The sequence below is a fragment of the Lynx canadensis genome, chromosome C1 (genome assembly GCF_007474595.2).
Source record: "Lynx canadensis isolate LIC74 chromosome C1, mLynCan4.pri.v2, whole genome shotgun sequence".
Classification (NCBI taxonomy): domain Eukaryota; kingdom Metazoa; phylum Chordata; class Mammalia; order Carnivora; family Felidae; genus Lynx; species Lynx canadensis.
The window spans coordinates 16,761,787-16,773,792 of record NC_044310.1 but is presented as its reverse complement, the minus strand read 5'-3'; the positions used below and the strand labels follow the sequence as shown (position 1 = coordinate 16,773,792).

At 45.6% G+C, this 12,006-nt stretch overlaps 1 protein-coding gene and 1 pseudogene across 1 annotated transcript; one reads left to right on the top strand and one right to left on the bottom strand.

Annotated features, from left to right (window-relative positions):
* Window positions 1-3,458: 3,458 nt before the first annotated feature.
* LOC115522279 lies at window positions 3,459-4,797 on the bottom strand (annotated as a pseudogene).
* Window positions 4,798-5,010: 213 nt separating this feature from the next.
* Window positions 5,011-7,482, top strand: TEX46 (testis expressed 46). The gene is made up of 2 exons (XM_030328015.1): window positions 5,011-5,202; window positions 7,285-7,482. The coding sequence occupies exons 1-2, from the start codon at window positions 5,011-5,013 to the stop codon at window positions 7,480-7,482; spliced, it is 390 nt and encodes a 129-aa protein (XP_030183875.1).
* The last annotated feature ends 4,524 nt before the right edge of the window (window positions 7,483-12,006 follow it).

Sequence of the window (12,006 nt, the reverse complement as noted above, 5' to 3'; positions counted from 1 at the left end):
CGGCGTACGCACGCGCTGAGCGCGCTCCCGCGGCGTCCGGACAAAAAGGCCCGAGACGCCCACAGCCCCGCCTTCCCCCGCTGCCATAGAGTGGCATCCTCGCGGCTAGAGCGGCACCACGGCACGGAGCACGATGCTTTCCTAGAGCGTCGCCTTGGCCTTTGGCGTTGGCCCCAGCACCTTCTCGCTCCTAGGGCTTGGGGGCCAGACTGCACCTCCGCGGGTGACCATTCCCTCCAGGGACTTGCATACATACATAAATTCATTCATTCATTCATTCATTCACTCATTTGTCAGCTCAACCAATATTTATTAATGCTTACTACGTGACAAGGGTTTAATGATGAAGTTTTTGCTTTCAAAGAGCTTACAAGTCTAGTGAGGAGAAAACATTGAAATGTAACTGGTAAGTCATCTTACTGTTTCGCAATTGTCCGGCTTGGACATGGGAAATCTTGGGAGAGCAAGTGAGTTTCCTCGTAATAAAATGGACAGAAATTAGGAACCCCAGGTTTGAGTCCAAACTGGATTGCTGTTGTCTCCAGGGCTGTGTTCATATTCTTCTGTCTGGACCTCCTTCCCCTTAGCTCTCACTCACTCATACCTCCTCCCACTCCCTATATGTTCCACACATAACACCTCTTTCTACTCCAGGTTAATTCTTTCTAGTGCTGCAGATGGTGGTGGTGACTTATTTTTTTCAATTCCTCCAGGACTCCTTTAGTGACCGAACACTGGAACAGCTTGTCTTCTTCAAGCTTGTTTCAACTTATTACACACAACTATAATTGCTTTTTTACACATCTCTCTCTTCAAACTATAATTTTCTTTCTTTTTTTTTTTAGTCTTTTTTTTTAGCAATCTTTACACCTAGCGTGGGGTCCAACTTACAACTGTGAAATCAAGAGTCACATGCTCTTTTGACTGAGCCACCCAAGTGCCCCTTCAAACTGTAATTTTCAAAAAATTATTCCACTTACATGAAGTTCAAGAACTAGTAAAACTAATCTCTAGTGCTAGAATCCAGTCAGTGATCCCTTGGGATGAAGGTGAGAGTTGACTACAAAACAGCAGGAGGGAATTTGCTGGGGTGATGGAAATGTTTTTTTATCCTGATTGGATGGTGTACCCATTAGCCAAAACTCACTGTACTATGCTGTATATATTTTTATATTTTACTTTATGTCAATTTCACTTCCCTGAAGTTGAATTTTTTTTAACTATGCAAACAAAAATAAAAAAAGGAAGGCAGTTACGTTCAGGAAAATTAAAAGCTGTGCGAGAAAAAAAGGTGTAATCATAGTACAACATATGGCTCAGCTATGAACTACACTGATGTGGCCATAATAACATAATGAATATTGTTCTCACCAAAGTGATGGAATTATATTGAAAGAATGGAGAAAAGAGAAAATTTGTGGAGGAGAGACATGAGAGGGGTTTACAGAGCAGGGACGAAAAGGGAATGGGAGAGGTTCTGCACGGGAGCTAAATCCTCATCTTCCATCATAAAAAGATAATATGTAATGTTAAATGAGAAATCAAGAATTAACACTACAAGCATACAATTTAGATATATCAAGATAAATGCCAGAAGAAACAGTTAAAAAGTTGGAACAAGTTATCTGAGTCATATAATTTGAGGATGGGAAGGGGTGAGATAGGAGATCAAAGACTGTTTTAAACACACATTGTTTGCACACTTAATAATTTTATAAAACTTAAAATTATATTTTTAAAATATATGTATCCTTTGACCCAGCAATTCCACTTTACAGAAGACATTCTAGGAAAAAGATTTAAGTATGTGTACAAAGATTTAACTTTAATGCTGTTTACCTCAGGTTATATATAATAACAATAAAGAAGAACTAACCTAAAGGCCCAATAAGTGGCCACTAATTCAATATATTAAGATATCATAGCCATTAAAATTGACATTTGAACATGAAGAACTCTCATACAAAATAATGAGCCTATGTCAAAGATTTATTTAACTCAATGTTTTTATGTTTATTTATTTTTGAGACAGAGAAACAGAGCATGAGTTGGGGAGGGGCAGAGAGAGAGGGAGGCACATAATCAGAAGCAGGCTCCAAGCTCTGAGCTGTCAGCACCCAGGCCTACGCGGGGCCTGAACCCAGGAACCATGAGATCTGAGCTGAAGTCCGATGTTTAACCGACTGAGCCACCCAAGCGCCCCTATTTAACGCATTATTGAGAGAACCAGCAAGATGATAACACTGGTTCAAAGGAAAATATAGGGACGCCTGGGTGGCTCAGTCAGTTGAGCGTCTGACTCTTGATTTCGGCTCGGGTCACGATCTCAAAGTTCGTGGGATTGAGCTCCATGTCTGGCTCTGCTCGGACAGTGTGGAGCCTGCTTGGGATTCTCTATCCCTCTGTCTCTGCCCCTCCTCCCCACTCTCTCTCTCAAAATAAAAAAACATTAAAACAACAACAACAAAAGAAATTATGAAAAGCTGATCTATAGTCACTAGTCAGTGGAAAACAGAATTCTGGAATAAGAAAAAAATGGTTAATATCTTACAAGGCCATAAAACTAGACTTAGGTATTATCTTTTCTATCAGACAGAACTCATTTGCCTCTATTTGCAAAAAACTGATTTGCAATTACTCATTTTTTCCTAGAAATAACTAATTTATTTCATTTTTAAAAGTTGTGGTAAAATACACATAACATAAACTTTATCACCTTAACCATTTTTTTAAGTTTATTTATTTTGAGAGAGAGGGAGTACGCATGGGGGGGGGAGGGGCAGAGAGAGAGGGATGGAGAGGGAATCCCAAGCACTGTCAGTGCAGAGCCCGATGTGAGTCTTGAACTCACAAACCGTGAGATCATGACCTGAGCTGAAATCAAGAGTCGGGTGCTTGATGAACTGAGCCACCCAGGTGCCCCTCACCTTACACATTTTTTTAAAAAGTTTATTGATCTGTTTTGACAGAGGGCGTGTGCATGGGGGAGGGGCAGAGAGAGAGGAGCGAGAGAATCCCAAGCAGGGTCTGCACTATCAGCAGGAACCGTGAGACCTGAGTGGAAATCTAGAATCAGATGCCCGACCAACAACGGCACCCAGGCACCCATCACCTTAACCATTTTTAAGTGTATAGTTCACTAGTGTGAATTATATTCACACGGTTATACAATCTCCAGAACTCTCCTCGTATAAAATTCTGTGTCCATTAAACCACAACTCATCATTTCCCCCTGCCTCCTAGCTCCTGGCAACCACCATTCTACTTTGTGTCTCTGTAGATTTGCCTGCTCGAGATATCTCATATTAAGTGGAATCAAATGGCTTTTGTGTTTTTGTGACTGGCCTATTTCACTTAGCATAATCTCAGAGTTCATCCATGTTGTAGCATGTTACAGAATTTCCTTCCTTTAAAACATTTTTAATGTTAGTTCATGTCTTTTATCAACACATATATAATTACTTGTCTTCCAGTTTGTTGAAGCAATAGGTCAGACAGCACTGGGCACGATAATGTCTGTTAAAGTGGCTAGCCATAAAAACTCCAGCGCCACATCACTCCCGATGAAGATGACTGATTTTGCCATTTTCATCCACCTTACAGTATTTCAGGACATCCAGCTTAACCTTCTTTCTCTTATGCTGCTTCCTCTTGGGAGTGGTGTAAGACTTCTTCCTTAGCACCACCACGACGTCTCAGCACAAGATGAAGACTGGATTCCCTTTGAACGTAGTTGTCAGACAAAATACACCAATCTTCCAGTCGCTTGTGAGCAAAGACCGGTCTCTGCTAATCAAGAAGAATTCCTTCCTTATCCTGGATCTTGGCTTTTATTTTCTACTGTATTTTATGGTGCAACCTGAAGAGTGATGGTCTTTCCCATAAGGGTTTTCATGAAAATCTGCCTCTTGACAGTGGTTCTACCTTCCACCACAGATGGTGGATTGGAAAGGAGAGCACTGCAACAACCAATGGAGTTTTCTGAATTTCCTTCCTTTTTAAGACTGAATAATTCCATTGTATGTGTATATACAGCATTTTGTTTATCTATTCATCTGTTGTTGGACTTGGGGGTTGCTTCCACTTCTGGCTATTGTAAATAATGCTGCTGTGAACATGGGTGTACAAATATCTTTTCAAGACCCTGCTTTCAGGGTGCCTGGATGGCTCAGTCGGTTGAGCATCCAATGATTGATTTTGGCTCAGGTCACGATCTCACAGTTTGTGGAATCGAGCCCCACGTTGGGCTCTGCACTGACAACACGGACCTTGGGATTCTCTCTCTCTCCCCCACTCTCTGCTCCTTCCTCCCTCGTCTCTGCCCCCACCCCTGGCCTATGCTCACATATGCTCACTGTCTCCCTCTCTCAAAAATAAATAAATAAACATTAAGAAAAAAAAAAAAAGACCCTGCTTTCAGTTATTTTGGATATATACCCAGTAATGTAATTGCTGGAGCAACTTATCCAATTTTTAAAAAGTTAACATCTGACTTTACAGAGTCAGCACCCTAATCAATATCAAACAGTAAGTCAAACAAAGTTACCTTCCCCTAAAGCATCAGGTGACCAACAGTAGACCAGCTGGACAATATTCTAGCGTGACTGTGAACAAGCTCAATGTAATCTTTTTGCCTTATTTACAGATCTTGGGTAACTTTTCCTTGCAGACTCCCTCACTATGAGAGTAGGGGCTCTGTGCTGTTGGCCATTTTATTCCCAGTGGCCAGGCCCAGAAGTACTGTTGAATAAATGAGGTATCACTAAGGCTTACATCACCTGGCTCTTGTGAGGACATCATGAGATATTGCTTGCAAACTGCCTGTCAAAGTCTGACACATAGTGGCTGCTTAAGACATAGGAAAAGTTAATATTATTGTTACGCGGCAGCTGGGAGGGGGACTGGTTATGACTTGGAGGAGGGCACAGCCACAGCTCCTGTCATGGAGGGTAACTGTCCTAGAGGGGTCACCAAGGCAGGGTCTTGGGGCCTGGGTGCCTCCAAGCCATAATGTTGGGGGAACTAATGCTTCTTTTTAGGAATCTCCATGGGACACTTGCTTCCTCGGGCACCATAGGAGCACTGGTGGCTTGGCTGATCAGCTATAAGCCAGCCTTGTTTGGGTTCCTATTCCTTCTGCTGTTGCTTAGCAACTGGTTGGTCAAGCATGAAGTCCAGCCCGCCCCCCTAGAGCCCCAGCAGGTGAGTGAGAGGGGCCTTAGCTTCAGCTAAGGATGATGGGACATTTACAGCTAGACTGGAGGATGGGGGACAGGGAAGATGTCAGGATAATGGGGCAAGACTGAAGAATCCACAGCTCTGGTCTAAGCCCCTGCTCTTCAGCTCCCACCTGGGTGATGGAGGACGAAGCACTTCCTTCACAAGGCTTCAGTTACCTTGGCTGTAAAATAGGGACCATCCCTAGACAAACAAGAAAACAAACTCTTAAAATACAGAGAACTGGTCATTGATGGAGGGGAGGTGGGTGGGGGAAGGAGTGAAATAGATAAAGGGGGTTAAGAGTACACTTACATTGATGAGCACTGAAAAATGTACACAGTCGTCGAATCATTATATCGTGCACCCGAAACTAATATAACACTGTATATTAATTATACTTCAATAAAAAGAAAAAAAGAGGAAAACTTATAAAAAATAAAAATAGGGACCATCCCAGACTCTTCTGCTTCATGTTTGATGTCAGTCACCATGGTTTGACAACAATAACAACTACTTTAAAGAGGGAGAATTTTAAATAGATGAGCTAAAGATACCTGTGTAACATAGACACATCTCTAGAATAATGAAAACAATAGAAACGTACCCAGATTATGACATGTTTTATACAAAATTAAAAAAAAACATGCAAAACAATACCCTGCCTTGTTTATGGATGCCTATGTATAATGAAGATATATTAAGGCTGGATTTCTCAACCTCTGCACCATTGCTACTTTGAGTTGGATAGTTCTTTATTTCAAGGGTCTGTCTTGTGCCCTGTTGGATGTGTAGCAGCATCTTTAGCCTCTACCCACAGATGCCAATAGCATCCCTCACCCCCTTTTCGTAACAACCAACAATGTCTACAAACACTGCCAAATGTCCTGTAGGGAGGCAAAATAGCCTCCCATTGAAAACCAGTGGTATAAAGAAATGTATGGAAAAAATAAATACTGAATTCAGGACTGCAGTTGAGATGAGGTTCAGGGAGGGAGGGAAACCTTAGGATAAGGATCCACAGGGGACTTCACATTACATTTATCGTATTTTATTTCTTAAGCTGGAATGGAAACATGGGTATTTGCTGTAATAGTCACCTGTCTTGCATCCCTGAAATATTTAACTTTACTTTTATTTATTTTTTAAGTTTATTTATTTTGAGAGATCACGCATATGTGCACAAGTTGGGGAAGGACAGAGAGAGAAAGGGAGAGAGAGAGAACCCCAAGTAAGCTCCACACTCAGTGGGGAGCCTGACGTGGGGCTCCATCTCATGACTGCAAGATCATGACCTGAACCGAAATCAAGAGTTGGTTAAGGCTTGGACTTCAGCTCAGGTCATGATCTCACAGTTGTGAGTTCGAGCCCTGCGTGGGGCTCTGCGCTGCCGGTGTGGAGGCTTCTTGGGATTCTTGCTCTCTCCTCTCTCTCTGCCCCTCCCTCCACTCATACTTTCTCTCTCAAAATAAATAAACTTAAAAAAATTAAAACATTTAAAAAATAAAATGGTTTTAAAGATGAGGGATTTGTAGCTGAACCCTAAAGAAAAAAAAATTTATTACTAACTGCATGGGGACAGATGAGGATTATAGAGATATACTGAGACTTGGCAGTTGGTGATTTTATGAGGCCTGACTCAAGTCTCAGAAGGGCACACTGTGAAACACAATCTCTGGAAACAGATATATCTGGGTTAAGTGTCTTATGTCCCCTGTGAGTGCAGATTACTGGGCCATCGCATTTATTCCTATGAACAAAAGGCAAGTATGGGTCCCCATACTTGGGAGTTCAGGGAGCTCCCAAACGCGGGTTGGGTGATACTAAGAAAGGGACCTTTCCTCCCTAGACACCCACCAGGTGTGGCAAAGATGCTCTCCTTGCAGGCTGGTTGTGAGGACTGATTAACATGACGTTTATAAATCACTATTAACTAAGGTTTCCTTTTCTCATGGTGGGGGAGTTTAGGAAGAGGCAGAGAAACCTAAGCCACCTGAAGCGAAACCCAACAGCTGCGTCATGAACACAAAAGAAGTCGAGAGACTACATGCCTGCTTTGCCCTCCAGGACAAGGTCCTGGAACGGCTTATGTTCAGCGAAATGAAGCTGAAGGTCTTAGAAAATCAGATGTTCGCTGTATGGAATAGAATGAATCGCCACAGGAGGTCAAGCCGGCAGCGGACTTTTCCCATGAGGAAACACAGACTGAGGAGGCACGACTCAATTTTCTCCATCATCTCTGATTGTACTTCGAATTCCCCTTAATGAGATCAGAGAGACTGGGGTGGGCTGGCCTCTTCTGATGTTACCCTTACTCAGTAAAACCCAGTCAGAGACTAGTGAATTTTCTCAGTAAACCACACTGGAGAGCATACTTCGAGGCTGAAAGGCTGATCACTTTTGGAAAAGAAATCAGTATTCACTAGGTCAGCCAGACAGCATTCTAAGATACAACCTGACAGGACTCCAGAACCCAGCTCTTCCTCTCAGTTGGGCCACCTTAACCCTAGTTCAGGGCCCTCTACCTGTTCACCTTGAGTCTTACAATGGCTGCCCCCGCCCCCAGTTTTCCCCTTCCCTTTTGCTCAGAGGCCAGAGCCAAGGCCTGCCAAGCACAGCTCTGGGCAAGTTCACTGCCTATGCCTCGCTTTGGTTGACAGAATAAAAGCCACACTCCTTGCCATGCTGTTCAGGCCCTCCATGATCTGACCCCCTTTCCAGGCTTCCCCTACCCCTTACTCTCCCTCACATGCTTTATACCTTGTGCCAGAGTACCCTAAACATCAGTCACTGGGGTACCCCCTTTGTGACTTTTGCCAGAGCCATGAACCGCCTGAATGTTTAACCTAATACTGTCCCTTTAAAGGGTTTCTTCCTTGAATAAATTTATCTGTGAAGGAAAGTGATAATAAAAATAACAATTATTATCTGTACATTAAAAGGCTCTATCATTTGGCTGAAATAGAACATAACTGTCAAGAGGCACGTGGGTGGCTCAGCTGGTTGAGCGTCCGACTTTGGCTCAGGTCATGATCTTGCAGCTCTTGGGTTCGAGCCCCGTGTTGGGCTCTATGCTGACAGCTCAGAGCCTGGAGCCTGCTTCGGATTCGGTGTCCCTCTCTCTCTGCCCCTCCCAAGCTCATGCTTTGTCTCTCTCTCTCTCTCAAAAATAAATAAACATTGGGGCGCCTGGGTGGCGCAGTCGGTTAGGCGTCCGACTTCAGCCAGGTCACGATCTCGCGGTCCGTGAGTTCGAGCCCCGCGTCAGGCTCTGGGCTGATGGCTCGGAGCCTGGAGCCTGTTTCCGATTCTGTGCCTCCCTCTCTCTCTGCCCCTCCCCCATTCATGCTCTGTCTCTCTCTGTCCCAAAAAATAAATAAATAAATAAACATTTAAAAAAAATTTTTTTAAAAAGAACATACCCCCCCCCCCCCCAAAAAAAAGACAGTGAAGACAGAACACTGTTACTAAAATGCCACTTGGAGCTTGGTTGTCCGCTGAAGCGTCTGAGCCTGGGAACTTCGGGTTAAAAAGAGAGATTAGCAGGTATTAGCGTTTGAGAGATATGCTAGCACCAAGCTAAGACGTCTCCATAAGGGGCCCTGGGAAGGAAATCACGACCTCACTGTGGGATCCAGTGTGGATCTTGTTGGAGCCCCACCTAAAATCATCTCTACTCAAACCAGACGACTGGTCATCCCCCAAATGCCTCCACATCTTTGCTCACTTGTTTTCTTCCCCTGGAATCCCTTATCTTCCCCTTTCTGCTGTTACAATCCTTAGTGCTTCCTGAACCACACCTCCAGAACGCTTCCCTAACCCAGCTGTGGTCTCTGTCATTCGTGCGCTCCCAGCATCTTATCTACAGTTCAATGTACCACAATCTGCTGGGATCTGATTTGCGCACGTTTCCATATTCCCTCCCCACCCTTCAACTACATTATAAACTCTCTGCGGACAAGCTCAGCATCTTGTTCATCTGTATATTGCTCCACAGCACCCAACACTGTGGCTAGTATATAGTCAGTGCTCAAGAAACAGCATCTCTGATTGTTGATCACAGTCTTATGTGTCCTGACATTTTCTCTGCCCTTTCCTTTTAGAATGGCTCTCCTATATCCTATTTTGTTTAAGAGCAGGATCTCTGGACCCTAACTGCCTGGCTTTAAATCCCAACTCCATCAACTCCCAGCTGTGTGATCTCGGACAATTCTAAGTTGTTTATTCTCTCTGTACCTCAGTTTGCTCAACTGTAAAATGGGGGGGGGGCGCATAGAGCTACCAACCTCATTGCTTGTTGTGAGCATTAGGTGAGTTACCACATCCCCTCAGGTCTTTGCTCAAATGATTCCTTCTTACTGAGAACTCCCATGACCTCCCTACGTAAAATCACAACCCTCCCTTGTGGGTCCAACGTCTTCTCCTTGCCTCTCCAAGTGCACTCTCCACCCTTTGCCTCAGGCTGGTTTAGGGCTGGCTGGGCTCCTTCACAGAGGATCACTCCTCTCAGGGAGGCTCTCTCTACAGGAACTTCTTCTTCCAGGTTTCCTTTGGAGCCAGGGGAGGGTGGTAGCATCCCCTCCATTTTTCTAGCCCAGGGGCGCCACACTATCTTTGTGGGTTCCCTATATATACTGCTCACACCTTTGTAAAGCATCCCTTTCACACAGCGTCCCTGGCCACTGCTGATGGCCTTGCTGTATGGCCAGGCCATTGGACCACCCAGAACTGGAGCGTTAGGAGCGTATCCACATGGTAACCTCTGCTGTGGAAACAGATAAAGCAATTCAGCCACAAACTCCATCTGTATGTGATAATGAACAAGCTCACAATAAGGCACTGCACCTCGACAGAGTCTCTGGACAGAAAAACTGATCAAAACTACATGGCATCACATCTCCTCGGTGTTCCAGATCCATGCCTCGACCTACCACAATGACAAAAAACCGGCGTGGAGGTCCGAGGTGGCCCGAGGAGAATCCACTTACCTATGATGTCACCGGCACTCACAGAGTACGTCTTGCCAGAAGTGCTGGCCTGTGGCTCGAGGTGTAGCACGATGACTTTGGGATCTGATCAGTGCACAATAGGCAAATTGGTTGCCGTGGATTCCGACCACCATAGACCTGGTTTAGAACACGGGGTGGCTGTTCTCTTCACCAAGCAGGTATCATCCAGACTCCTAAGGTTCTGATGAGCACCTTGGCCATGGGCTAAAATTCCCCGATATGATACAATGTGACAATGGAACTCGCTTTATAGCTACTGCCTCCCAGTCGTGGGCCTTGTCAACGCAGAATTCACTTGCGCTTCCCCACTCGCCACCTGCAGCCAGGTGAGTCCAATGGAGCTTTGCTATGGCTCGCTCCAGGTGCAGCTACATCAGCTGTGCATCATCCTCTGTGGGCACCTAGGGGAGAGGGGGGCGCACACCTGATGTGTCAGGCAGAATGCCGACTCCCGGGTTCCTACAGGGTCAATGCTCTGGGAAAGGACAAATCTTCTGGCACATCTAGGCATATGACAGACCGCAGCTAATCTAGCAAGAACATAAGCAAGCAGACCAAGATGGAGGGCTAAATATCCTCTTGCCTTCTCTTCCAGATTTGGACAGGCAGTGCTCAAACAGCCTCTAGCAGCTGCCCAGGCCAATGCCCATGGCACGAACCTATCACAGTACTGAACGTACCCTCACCCTTACCCCTGCCCACCATACCCAGCCAGAGGAGACTGATCAGTGACTCACCCTCTGACGGTGGCTTGGACATTGCTCCTCCCTGGCCACAACCAACGACAGCTGTTGGTTGGACCTCCACAACCATGGAGCAGTGGAGGTTGGGCCTCCACAACCATGCTCCCATCCCGCGCTCAGATGGTGTTAAGGCCCGCTGGCAGAGTATCGAGCGGTGTGCTTTGTACCCCAGAACTGTTTTATGATTTGGAGAGAGGTCCTCGCGTCTGGCATGGACTCCATGGCCAGATGGCTCAGGCCTCTGCGACGGGCTCTGGACTAACACTCTAGGCTCCCTTTCTTCCACAGCGTCTCCCCTGGCTTTGCCAACAACCACTGGAAATCCCATTACGAGACCAGCTGATTTCTACCCTGTTGATTTGTATCCCCGGTGGTCAGACTCGTGTTTGATGAGCCCTAGTCAGGGGATGGACCGTGAAAAAAGCAATGTGGATTCTATTGGAAGACCCTGGGAGCGCACTCCAGGTTCTAGCGGTGAGATGACAGCAGGTGGGCTCCAGAGGGGCTCCCTTCCCCAAAGCTGAAATGATTCCACATGGTCTCCACTCACCTCAGTGTCTTCAGGCGACTTCAGCACTGCAAGCAATTTCCCTGGTGCCTGAGCTCAGACCGGTTTTTCTTTACTTACAAGGCTGACGTCACACTGCCTATAAAACAACAGAGTAGTAGGTCTGTGTGTGTGGGGGGTCTTCTGAAGCATACGCCAGCTGGATGTCTCCAGCTATGCCCAGACCCTCAAACCTCCATGACTTGGTGGCGTTTGCGGTCGTCCAGCACTCACGTCTCCTGGACCTCAGGGCTCAGTCCTCAGACCCCTTCTTCGTTTCACTCCCTGGTGATGGCTTTAAATATTACCTGCTATTTTCTGATTATTTTCTATTTCAAATGTCCAATTACCTATGTCGATACTTGCACGTCTCAAAATTCTGCTCCAAACCCCTCCCCCACACAGGTTTCCCCCTTCCAGTTGCTTAGGCCCAAAGCTCTGGAGCTGGGGTGCCAGGCTGGCACAGTCGGTTGAGTGTCCGACTCTTGGT